The sequence below is a fragment of the Rousettus aegyptiacus genome, unplaced genomic scaffold (assembly GCF_014176215.1).
Source record: "Rousettus aegyptiacus isolate mRouAeg1 unplaced genomic scaffold, mRouAeg1.p scaffold_m13_p_10, whole genome shotgun sequence".
Taxonomy (NCBI): domain Eukaryota; kingdom Metazoa; phylum Chordata; class Mammalia; order Chiroptera; family Pteropodidae; genus Rousettus; species Rousettus aegyptiacus.
Genome location: NW_023416285.1, coordinates 56,289,732 through 56,302,822, shown reverse-complemented (window position 1 = coordinate 56,302,822; position 13,091 = coordinate 56,289,732). Strand labels below are relative to the sequence as shown.

Here is a 13,091-nt window from a genome sequence, read left to right as displayed (position 1 = left end):
GGTTACTCATAATGAGGAAAACAGGTAATTTCATTACAGACAAAAAATAAAACCAGACATTGGTCTAGCTGTTTGCTTCCGGGAAATAAAAATTATGCAGGAAAATAAGAACTTGTCAAACTTTGATTCTTTGTGCCATTGAATGCTAGTTCATCTAAGATATATACATTCAAACATACAGTTTTTGGTGTATGGTTATTTTCAAATGCCATTACATATTTCAACTTCTTTTAAAATCAACTTTAGTTATAATAAAAATTGGAGGCAGAATATTTACTAAAGAATTCAGTCTATATATTGACCTAGCTTTCCATTAGTATACAGTAATGACATTTATAAAAACTTGAATAAAGAATGTAGACTTTAATAGATTATGTTTGGATAGAGTATGTGTTTAAATTGTAGACCTCTAGAATTTGCATATCAGCTTGGAGAAATAGGAATCACTGAGGGATGTTAATGTCACAACATTTTTCTTGATTTACGTCATTTTTTTTTTATAACCAACATTATACACAATATCCCAACATTTCTTTGTTTCAGAGGTATTTTCTTAGAGCCTTCTTTGTGAATAACATGTTTGATAAAACATTTTTTTGTGAAATATCTTATAAATATCTTCGTGTATGTTCCCTAATGATCCAGTAGTTACATGTGATAATACCATCAATTCATTCCTAGAAAGACAACTATTTCAAAAGTAATAATTGTCTATTTATTCTTCTATTTATAAAATCAGTATATGAACATTGTCCAGAGATCTAAGACCTAGAAAGAATATGTAGCTAGCCCCACTCTCCCTTCTACACACCCTACTGTTTTATTTTCTGTTATATTTTTACACAGGTAATTGCTGAATCAATGAATGAAAGAAGTAAAATTAAAAATATATATATAATGTTATAAATTATTTCAAGATTTCAATGTATTTACCTATACCTTTTTATCTACATATATAAAATATTAGATTTTTAAGTCATTTTTATTAATAGGATATCAGTATTTTTCATTATATTTTTGCATTGGTATAAGAACAATTTATTTCTCCTCTCTTTCCAATGTCCTAGCTTGGACAATTTCTTAGGTATTGCAAAGTAAGCTTTTAAACTTTTTCCAGCACTCTTCACTCTTCCTTAAGAGAGAAAGGATGATATCTCTGTGAGTTTAGGAGAAGCAACTGGGTAAATGTGGCTGAGCCCTTTCTCTTTTGGAAAGTGCTTCTCTGCATTATGACTATGATCTTTTCTACTCCTTCCCTAGGACACACACTTCCGGATCCGGGTTTCATATGCACCTCTTAGAGGCTGGTTTGGTTACTCTTTTATCTTTATCTCCTCTATTAGAACTCAGATCATTCTTAGTGTATGTCATTCAGATCCAGAATGTATCACAAATCACAATAAAATGGGGGTCGGGGGAGGAGTTGTAGAGACTTCTGATGGTGCAAATACCCTAGTCCAGCTTTAGAAATTATAGGGTTATCTTTAGCTTCCATCCGTAATATTCTTTTATTAACAGTTCACTTGGTTGTGGATTCAAAAAAGAAGAAGAGGGATGATTATTGCCTTTAGACCTCTACAATTATGACAAAAACATGTAAGAGTGGAACTAAGAGCCAACTCAGGTAAGAAGAATAAATTGGGAAAATATAAGGAATGCGAGGCACACATTTCTGATTTGGGGTTCTCAGATTGCAAAACAAATGTTATGCTACTGTGTTAGATTTTGTTACAGATTTTTAAAAATTATATGTTTTTATATACAACATATATATATCTTATCTACTCATATTTCCTTAACAGTATAGGTATTATGCAGGGTTACCAGCCTTAAGCATGTGTTTTTACTTGTAGTATATCTCCGTTGCTTCTGAAGGTCAACAACTTAACTGTTTGTGACACTTTGAAATGTCCTATGACTTCATCTTTTAATGCTGTGAAATCTAGTTAAGCTGATTGTTAGACTATATGGCAGTATTCCTGCAGTGTAAACTATTTGGTAATAAATAACACAAATATAGTGCTCTCTGTACACTTCTAGCCTCCATAGTGATGACTGCAGAATCAATTCTCATTGATTTACACATTAAATTGCAACATGCTTTTCTACAAATTGGATAATTGCAGTTGCTAAAATGGAAAAAAAAAAAAGAATAAGGACATTCTTTATTCTGTTAGTCTCACCTTTTCAAAATATTTTATTTCATATTCCAAGATGATTCCATTAGGGCGATCTGGTTCTTGCCAAGACAAAGAAATGCTGTTTTTTGCAATCTTCCCCTTTTTCACATTGGTGACTGGAGAGGGGGCTGCAAAATAGTATAAATAAAGAGTAGCATGATTAAAAGAGCTCTGAAATTACAACCATGTATAATGTTTATTGGCAATCTTTGAATGTTGTATAATAAAAATCCCAAACAATTAAATTTTCATTAAATCTGGAAACAATTTCACTTTATGTAATACAAGTTTTTATAGATTGTAAAGTTTTACAAATATAAATCAACCAATTATCTTGATAATTTCCTACAATAAAACTGTAGTCACATTGAATCTTAAGTACATTTTTTTTTGTAAAGTTTAGAAACATAAATTCACTGTGTCACCCTTTTTAAAAATAAAGATGTTCCTCATTACCTTATATATCTTCTATGTTTCTAAAACTTATGGACTTTGTACAATATATCCCATTATGTTAACACATAAGTGATTATATTACACGTTTTTACAACATTGTTTCATTTTTATTATTTTATTATTTTTGAAATCTTGCAGGTTTTTTTTCTTTCTTTTTTCTTTTGTTTTATTTTTATAGGTCTTATAATCATTAAATTCATGTATTAAATATAATGTAGGCTATCCTGCAAAAATGTTATTAAATATGGGGTATATCTTGAAAACAATAGCAAATAAAAGAAACACTTTCCTTCATTTTCTTTTCCCCCAAATATTTCATTAGAAGTCACAATCACCTACAATGTTCATCATTATTTGCCAATGTCTATGAAATGACTACTTTTCTGATGAAAATAAATATATATCAATAGCTATTTTAGATATGTCGGCATATATTTTTAGGCGAGGCAACTCTTGGTTGACCTCACAGATTGCATGGACTTTGTCTGTTTACAATCCCTTGTTTTTTATTTTTTATTTTTTATTCCTACAGTACCTGGTCTGCCTAGGTGGTCTCCCATCCAAGTACTAACCAGAAACGACCCTGCTTAGCTTCCGAGATCAGACGGGGTCAGGCTTGTTCAGGGTGGCATGGATGTCTGCATATTTTGAATTCCTGAACATATGGATATTTGATTCAACATCTATTTTTATCAGTTTGCTGAGACTTTTGTGGACTCTGGGTTTGATACTGTAAAGATGTATTGAGTAATATTTCTCTAATGTACATGTATGTGTTTGTGTGTGTAAAGAGATAAATAATTTATAATGTATATTAGATATAACATGTACATTCTATGTATAATGTACATATAAGATGGAAAAGACGTCAGCCATGGTGAATAGTCTATCACCAGAGTCATAGCCTCATCTTAGCAGAACATTATAAACACTATCAGACGACTGGTGAAATTAAGTTATACACACACACACACAATTTACATTTATATAAAAACTGTGTATTTATAAAACATATATATATATATATATGCACTCTCTAAATACATATAATTAACTCACTCAAGAGTAAAGCACGAAACCAGAATTACAAACAAGAATCAAGACCTTTCTGCTCCCTGTACCTTCTCTTACCTCACCTCCTGCTACTGTTCCTCAGCAGCTCTGCCCAGGCTTTCTGTTCTTAGGTATGTCAGACACACTCCTGCCTGAGGACCATTGCACTTGGCCACCTCTCTCTCCCCTCTGGGTTTCTCACTGAGACCGGGAAAGGTCTCAGTGAGATGATGGAAGTAACGCTCACATTATCCCGCTCTCCAATGATACCCTCTATTCCTTCATGTTTCATTCTTCTCTTTACCTCTTGCACTTACACCATCTGATATGCATATCTTAATTATAGATTTGCTTTTTCAGTACTCTCAAGTAGAGTATAATTTTATGAGGTCAGGAATATTATTTATTTTATTCACTACTGAATTCCTAGATTTAAAACAGTGCTTGGGACAGGGTAGAATATAATTAGTATATACAGAATGAGTGGTGGTAAAAGAAAAATCTAACTAAGATACAAAAAACTTATTTTATAAAATTATTTTTTATGCCAACAAACTCAACTATGAAACCCAAGGGTGAAGTGTATTTTTTAATAAAATTAAAATAAATAGAAACTGATATAATCTGTAAGAGAGCAAAATTAGTTCATTGTCTTGTGTTTTTATATCCATAATAGGGTGATAATCAACTTCGGTATTTTAATGTGTAACTTTTTTTCTTTTAATCACAGAGCTTTGTGATATTCAGGTCCAGAGGATGCATATTTTCAACCTTATTTTATTTTCTTAAATATGTCCAATTCCATAAATTTTTCTAGAATATTACAGAACACATAGTGTGCATATAAAGCCAAACTTGTCTAGAAGTAGTTTTGAAATTGCAGTCTTTACTTCCATGGAAATGCAAATGGACTGGTAGTTCTCACAGTTACATTTTGGCATAGGTTCAAAGTCCTCATTGATTGTCCAGTGAGGCAAAATCATGGCATATTCTGCGCTGTGGACAAATCATCCAGAAGACATGGAAACAAAAAAAAGTTCTGGGTGCCCTAGTTTATCAGAATGTTTGCAGCAAAGTAGCACATTTAATGAAATAGTGACAGTAACAGAGGCTTCAAGAAGACAGTGGATGTTTAAAAATTACACTATGTTTAGTAGTGAATAACTTTATGAATTATCTTGAATCATGAATTACACTGACTTTCCAATTACCACTATGTATTTATTCCATTATGTGTTAGTTAAATGCAGAAAAAGACAGTCTTCAAAGTTCTTTACTACTTTGCAAATGTTCTCTTTTTCACTGATGTATTTCTTAAAAATAACTTTTGGTTTTCACCTAATTGATGGTGTTGCCATCTTTCTACTCATAAATTGCATTTAACATTTATGCTCTATGAAGGCAGGGATTGATTTGGTTTTATTCGTTGCTATATTTAGGCATCAGAAATTATTTTGTATGAATTTAATAAATATTTGTTGAATAAATGCATCCATGAATGAATGAATGAATGAATGGGAAATACATACATCACCATATAAATTCAAAACTGAGTTTGTCTCACCTTAGGTGTGTTTACTATGATTTTATTTGGGGATTTGTGTTTTATTTTAAAACTTAATTCTTTAGCATAACCAACCATTTCAGAGTGAAGCTATCAAATAAAAATCGACACACACCTAACCAGCCTGAGGTCAAATACTTTGTTATTTACTTACATCCATCAAAGTTAAACAAACATTATGTAGTGTTCAAAGACTGCTTGATTTCATAATGCCATTGTTTTTCCAAAACTGGTTTTCTCAGAGGCTAAATACAAAGTGCTGTTTAAAAATAGTTCAAAATGGGAAGCAAAGACCACTTCTCTGCTTAGAATAGTTTAGAAATAAGGCCCTCTCTGATAAGATCATGTCTGCATGGTTAGACAAAGGTGATTAAAGTGGGGATATTGACAGCTTCTGGGAATGCGATGATGATGCACGAATTGTGAATGGCAACACTCCTGTGTTACCGTAAAGTATTTTACAAGTATTATGTGCATTAAAATAACTAGCCAGATTTGTCAGCATCAAGGGCATGTTAATTTCTCTTATTTTCTCCCTCACTGATACGTTTTACTGATTCTTTACTCACTCAATCTTCTTTCAAGAAAGCCTGGGACAAAACGAGAATGATTTATTAGAGTATTTCTGCTTGTAAAGTTTTGTTGGATGACGTTAAACAATAGAACTATTGCTGTCCTTCTGTAAGAAGAACAAAAAATACGAATAAAATCAAGGTATAAGTAAACCAAAATCATTTACATAAATTCTTAATATTACCTTTTGGGTATGTGGTGACATTCTAAATTTTATATTGGAGCTGACCTTTGAGTGCCAGCATAAGAAGCAAAATATCAATCCTTTAGGCTACTAAAGGACTAATTTTTGTCAGTTTAAATTTTTTTTAAAAACTTGTAAATTTAGAATAGTTCTATATTTACAGAAAGAGTTTGAAGACAAAATAGAAAGCTTCCATACACCCCATACCTAGTGTTCCCAATTAGAAACCTCTTACAGAGTGTCACAATTAATGAGCCAATATTGATACATCATGAATAACTAAAGTCCATACTTTATTTAGATGTTCTTAGTTTTTACTTATTACCCTTTTTATGCCCCAGGATCCCATCTAGTGTACCATATTATATTTAGACATCATGTCTCCTTAGGCTCACCTTGGCTGTAATAGTTTCTCAAGCTTTGCTTGATTTGATGACCTTGACAATTTTGAGGCATACTGGTCGGGAATTTTGTAGACTATCTCTCCATTGGGATTAATTTGATGTGTTTCTCAAGATTAGACGGGGATTACGAGTTTTGAGGAAGAAGACTGCAGAAGTAAAGTGTCATTTTCATTACATCGTATCGAAGGTACATACTGTCAACATGACATCACCATGATGTTAACCTTGATCACCTGACTGAGTTTGGGTTGATCAGTTTTCTCCACTGTAAAGTTATTTTTTTTCCCATTTTCTATACTGTACTCTTGTAATGAAACACTATGTGTAGCCCACACTTAAGGAACAGGAAGTTACTCTCTATTGCTTTAAGGCTGGAGTATCTGCATAAACTATTTAGAATTCTTCTGCACAAGAAATTTGTCCATTTTTCCTTATTAATTAATTAAATTATTTATTTATATTAATATAGATAAGTGGATATTTTTATACATTGGTTTCTAGTGAAGTAATTTATTTTGTTACTCAAATTATTAAAGCTTGGCCATTGATTACTCTTTCAGATAGTTTCTATGTCTCTTTGACATAGCCCCATCATTGTGAGTTTGTCTGGGTTTTCTATATCATTTTCTTACTTCTTGGCACTATAACACCAGATGCTCTAGGCTCATCTTGCTTATTTACTGTATCAGTCCTAAATGCAGTCTTTTTTTTTTTTTTTTTTTTTTTACAAGTACTGGTTTCTTTCCTCAGAGAATGCTGTTTGAAACCAAGACCTGGATAGCAGGTATGCTCCTTGCTACTGAGATGTCATTGCTTCTAGGTCCTCTCAGCTGACAGGGCTAGGAAACAAATGTGTTTATATTAACCTCTGTGTATCTATAAATATTTCTATGTATAACTATAACTATATGCAGATATATGCGTAAGAAGGTAAACATGAGAACATACTAATGTCACCAATTTTAATCAGTTATTGCATAACCATTTTAGCCTCTTTGTTCTACTTATCTGTAACCTCCCTCTCCAATAGTGGTTCCCACCATCCACTATCCATTTGCTTGATTGATTAACTCCAGTATATATGTCTAGTGATTAAAGAATTGCCAATCTATATTTCTTTCCCTTATTGATAATGATGTAATAATGTAGAAACCTCTACTATCTCAATGGCACAAGCACTGTTACATAAAACCCTGTTAGCCATTATGTAAAATGCAGTATGCCATTTTAACTTTTCAAATATAGAAACCTAGGTTAAGGCAGTTAAGGCACAGTGTCCCTATACAGGAAGGAGTTCCATGGCACAGACAGCTCTGGAGTCAAACAGAATTGGCTTCAAATCCTTTGGCAGCCAGCCATTTTCTAGTTGTGTGACTGTCTAAGCTACTGAACCTCTATGAATGTACTTTTAATCTTTAAAACAGGAACAAAGATATGAATATCATCTTTTTGTAAGGTTAAAATCTGATTCTGTATGTATAATATCAGATACAGAGTGGATTCCAAATAAATACTGTTTAATATCAGTTGTAAAATATTAGATAATTGTTTAAGAAGACTTCAATAATGGATTCTCTATAACTCTTTAACCCTTTCAACCTACATCAATCAGAATTATACATAGCTTCTTCTCTCAACTTGGCACTGTTCTAAATGCTGGGTGAGATCAAAACGGCAAAGTATCTCTACAGATAAGATTTTCTTATTTTTTACATCCAGTGGATATCTCAACTCTAATAAAAAAAAGTATAGGTAAACTTCTTTGCATATCATAGATTTTTTTAATGAGCTAAAAGTGTTGAACTTTTAAGTGTTAATTAAGTGATCGATAGTTCACTTAGTGTAAAATAATGTCTACCTCATTTTTTATAAAAGAATGAACATGATGAAAACGTGACATTTAATCATGTTAAATGGAATAAGAAAATACCATTCTTCAGTCTCTGTACTCAGGGCTATTTGTTTAGACAAAAATAAATTGTAGATAGGATTAAATATTGGTTACTTGAATTTAAAAAACAAATAACATATTTCCATTCATTTTACTTCTCTATATTTTGTTTATAAGTTTTGAGAAAAATAAGACAATATTGAAATTCTTTCAGTCTGTGATAGTCCATGAATGTGTTAAATCTTCAAATATCACTTTTACTTTTGTGCAGAAGTCCCTCTATATAAATAATGTATTAGTTTATTTACATACAAGTTTTAAAAATATGTAAATCTTTTATTTGATTCCATGGGTTAAAATCTTGCTAAGTGAACTGTCAATTTCTGCCAGCTAGAAGCCACCACTTACCTCTGCCATGCACAATTTATCATATTTAGTTGCTTCTTGTTATCCAGGTGGATCTGGGCCAGTTTTTCCTAAAAATACAGATCATTAGGCCTCTCCAGAAAATTCTGACTCAGGAGGTCAGCTTGGGGCCAAGGATTCTGTATTTTTAAAAAAGACTCCAGCTGAATCACTGTATCAGCAAATTTTGGGAAATGCTAAAGGCAATTTTTTTTCTTTAAAAAAAAATTATATAAATTTAGAAAACTGAGGCTAGAAAGTGGGTCAGTGTTGTTTTGTGAACTACTGCTGTTTTAAACCTCTGTCTCTTAATTATCGCCTGTTATCCTTAACACTATTTCTAGATTTGTGTTTCTTCTTTTAGGCACTGTTTCTTCCTATATTTGATATTTGATATTTTTTTGTTCCTTTTGTATTTTTGAGCGCTGATTTGTACGTTCATTCATACATAATCTGGTTTTGTCCAACCAGGCTATAATCTCCTTAAAATTAGAAAATTCTTGTGTCTTTTTCACTATTGTTAGCTTAGTCCTTAGAACAGTTTCTGGATGATAACAAATACATTTAAAAAAAAAAACCCTTTGGTAAATAAAGAGGTGAAAAACAATTACCTGCTTTATATTAAAATAGATGTGTTTGTATTTTCTAGAGTGTTATATAAATAAAGTCAAATAATACACATTTTTTTTTGGACTAGATTAACAAGAAACTTGAAAAAGCTGTTGAGAGAAATGGATATGATCACTTTTGTTTGTGGCGATGTTTCACAGGTGCGTACATATGGTAAAACATTGTATACTTTATGTGAAGTTTATGGAATATCAGTTGTACATAAATAAAGGTGCTACAGTTTGGGGGGGGTAGGTGTGTATTTGAAATGATTTCTTATAACTGCTTCAACCATCACCGAAGACCATATGATCGTTCTACTAATTGTACCCCCTCTTTCAAATCTTACATGCCTTTACAGATTTCTTCTATGAATAGTCATATCTAAAAACCAGAAATGAAAATATATGTGCCCAATGCTCCCCTAAGACTACTTATCAAACTGTAAATTAATTAGAAAAGTATAATAAAACGAATAAAAAAGTTTGAATTTATTTTTATAGGCTAGCTATAATCGAATCTTAGTGGCTTTAATAAAAATTCTATATGGGTAATTATTTCTTTGTTGCTTATATATACTGAAAGAAATATTATAAGAGTTAGCGACTATGATTTCTCCTTATGGACTTGATACCTTTGCTTTTCTATTATACCATACTTTGATGGTACAATATAAAACAAAGTTGTAATATGTAGCAAGTTATAATAGATTCATTACATAAAATCAATTTTGATAAAACAAGTGGTAAATGTTTAAATAAATGAGAATATAGCATAAGAAATAGCATGGAGGTAAAATAAAATGGAAGCGAAACCAAAATTATGTAGCCTAGATGGCTAAGCTACTCACTGTGGCAGTCAATATATCATCTTCCATCTTCTATGCTTCTGTCAATAGTAAGTTTTTGGAAAAGTGTATTTATGTGAGTTTTCCCTATGAATGTGTTTTCAGTTTATTTGGTGTGACAGATAGACAAAAAAAAATCTTTTAATAACACTATTAGCACAATGTCCTTACTTTTAAAAGGCAGAATCATATAAATACATTTTAATTTTATATTATCATAACAAGACTTTGTTTCTTTGTTTCTTTATATAATGTTTAGACTCATCTTTTTAAAAATTTCTACCCTAAGATAAAAAACAAAATATGATTGATCTAATATTTTATTTAAATGGTAGTATGCTTCATGAGGGCAGGGACAATTCCTCAATCATAAGATTTCCTTCAAGACAATCAGCTCTGATCTCAGTATAGAGTGCTGACTGAAATAGATTGAAATGATGCAGAAATGATTACAAAAGGAAAAATCAGGAATGTCAATAAATAAAACAACTATCTATTGAACTCAATTCATCTTGAAGTTAAATAAACTGAAGTTATTTAAAAATTTCTGTTCGAGCCTGATCTTGTATTGGTACCATCTTTTGGACAGTAATTTTCCCACAGTTGGTCACATTGTGCCATTTCTGCTTTCACGATTAGGTGGAGAAACCAGACACAGACTTAGAGCTCTCCCCAAAATGCCAAAATGGAATCAGCCAAGCTGAAACTCACAATACCAAAATGAAATCAACCAAGCTGAACCTTTAGAGCATGTGAATTAATTTTTACGTTGTGTTAAAACAACTCCTATTTAGAGAGAAAAAAACTACCTTAGTTTTAGCTATTATTATTGTTATTATTATTTTTTAAAGATGATCTCTGCAGAGTAATTTGTCAGTAATTGCCTTCTATATTTAGCCACAGTACAGACAGAATTCTGCGTGTATATGTGCGTGTGTATTTGTGTGTGTCTATTTAGTTTCAAGAAATGTAGGTGTAGATAAGTTCTTATTTTATATATTTAAATGTATTGATACAGAGATGTAGAGATAGAGACAGACTGTGTCATGTCCATTTTTTATAGCTGTTTTAATGAAGCTACATTAGTCTGCTATATTTGCTTTAGAGTACATATCCATCATTTGAAGGTAAGAAATGAGTAACTAGATTTCCTAAAGTAAATGAAGTCACTGAATTAAATTATAAACATACCTGAAGTTGTTAAAATGAAAAAGTGGGCAGACATTTTAAGATATATACACAGTCACTAAATATTATATTTAGTATATTTTATATTTCATATCATATGGTGTATATAAATTATATATATATGTCTTTATTCTATATTTAATATATACTTATTATTATATTGTTATTTGATATCACTGGGCTAAAAATAACTACAATGCATTCTCAACACACCTGGTATGCAAAGTCTCTTCTAAAGAAAGAAGGCATTTTAGAGGTTTCTTTCTCAAATAAAAATTCAATCTGCTCATTCAGACAAAACCTATAATCACTCCATCTTAAAAGCCTAAAACTTAATCTTTTGATATATGATCACAGTGAAATTTTGAAAAGATCATCCCGTAAAAATCTAACTTTAAATGGCAGCAGATCTAGAGAGAGAGAATATCCTTAATAATAAAAACGATCACCTATGAATTGAAATGTCCCATTAGGAATAGTTTGGTTTTTTTTCTAAAAGACTTGAAAATCATATTTAAAAAAATTGTTTTCATAACCAACTTAATTGCAAAAAAATATTTTTAACATGATTAGACTTAATGGCATCAAACCATATACTTCAAATATTGTTTTGAAGTCATATTCAAAATAATGTTAATTAGAAAAGAAAATGACAATCATAAAAATAGAGATCTAGCATTTTAGTCACCAATTTCCCAAACAAGCAACAAACTACAAAAACAAATATTAAATGTAACAATGTATAAAAATGCCACTTTCTGGACGACAAAATTAATCCCACACCAAATAAATTAGCATAAAATTTGTTTTCCATTTATTACTTCTTCTTTCCTATAATAGAATTTTTAGTACATAAAGTGGTGTTAGTGTCAATAATTATTTAATCTTAATAACCACAGTGTCAATTTTATGAGAAACATAGTTTTGACAATTTTTATAGTATTTTTTAAAAATAAAATGAGGTAACATCTAACGAATAATGTGTCACAGTTAGAAAACTATAATTAACACAATATTTTTCATTTACATTGTATTTTAGGGCATATAGTTCCATGTGTAATTTTCAATGTATTTATCAAAATCAAGTCTCAATTATAGGGTATGGCGATTAGTTTTACAGGTGAATAAATAGCAATTAGGGCAACAAATACATTCTCATTACTCATAATCTTTTTTTCACAACAGAAAAATGAATCTCCTTTTATACATTCACATTACATGAGGTCTTGTTAACCACAGAATAAGCCACTAACAGCCATATAGTGTAAATTTTAATTCAATTTTTAAATACTTCAAGATTTGCACAATTTAAATTAATCTGATCCAGTATTTTAGAAAGCAAAACAAGCACATTATAAATATAAACTACCCATTTTTTTCCTCTCTCAATTCTCATTGATCTTAATCTTATACAACTACATTAGTGATAGGAATTTCTATTTAATTCAATGGGAATCATGCTAGTAAGTTATTGTTTATTGATTTTTTAAAGAACTAGCTTAGATGTCTATTATACTATTAAAGTTCAAGGTCATCATCTTCTTTCCTCATATTCTCCCTGAGGCCATCTGCCAAAATTCCTTTAAAAACTGAAGTTTTACCAATAGAAATAAATAAATAAACTTTATGGCTACTAAATAGCTAGGAAGACCTGAGCAGTGTTTATCAGATGATCTTATAAACATCCCAATTATAATATCTAGATAGTATAATTCCTAGCCTTTAACAAGAGAAAAT

General features: G+C 30.8%; 1 protein-coding gene across 8 annotated transcripts in view; it reads right to left on the bottom strand.

The window, feature by feature from the left end:
* The window catches only part of EPHA5 (EPH receptor A5), a 315,603-nt gene that overhangs the window by 96,316 nt on the left and 206,196 nt on the right, over positions 1–13,091 (bottom strand). For all 8 annotated transcript variants that reach the window (XM_016156433.2, XM_016156437.2, XM_016156428.2 and 5 more), the window contains one exon: positions 2,184–2,308. In XM_016156433.2, the coding sequence (XP_016011919.2) occupies positions 2,184–2,308 (125 nt within the window). The remainder of the gene's footprint in view (positions 1–2,183; positions 2,309–13,091) is intronic.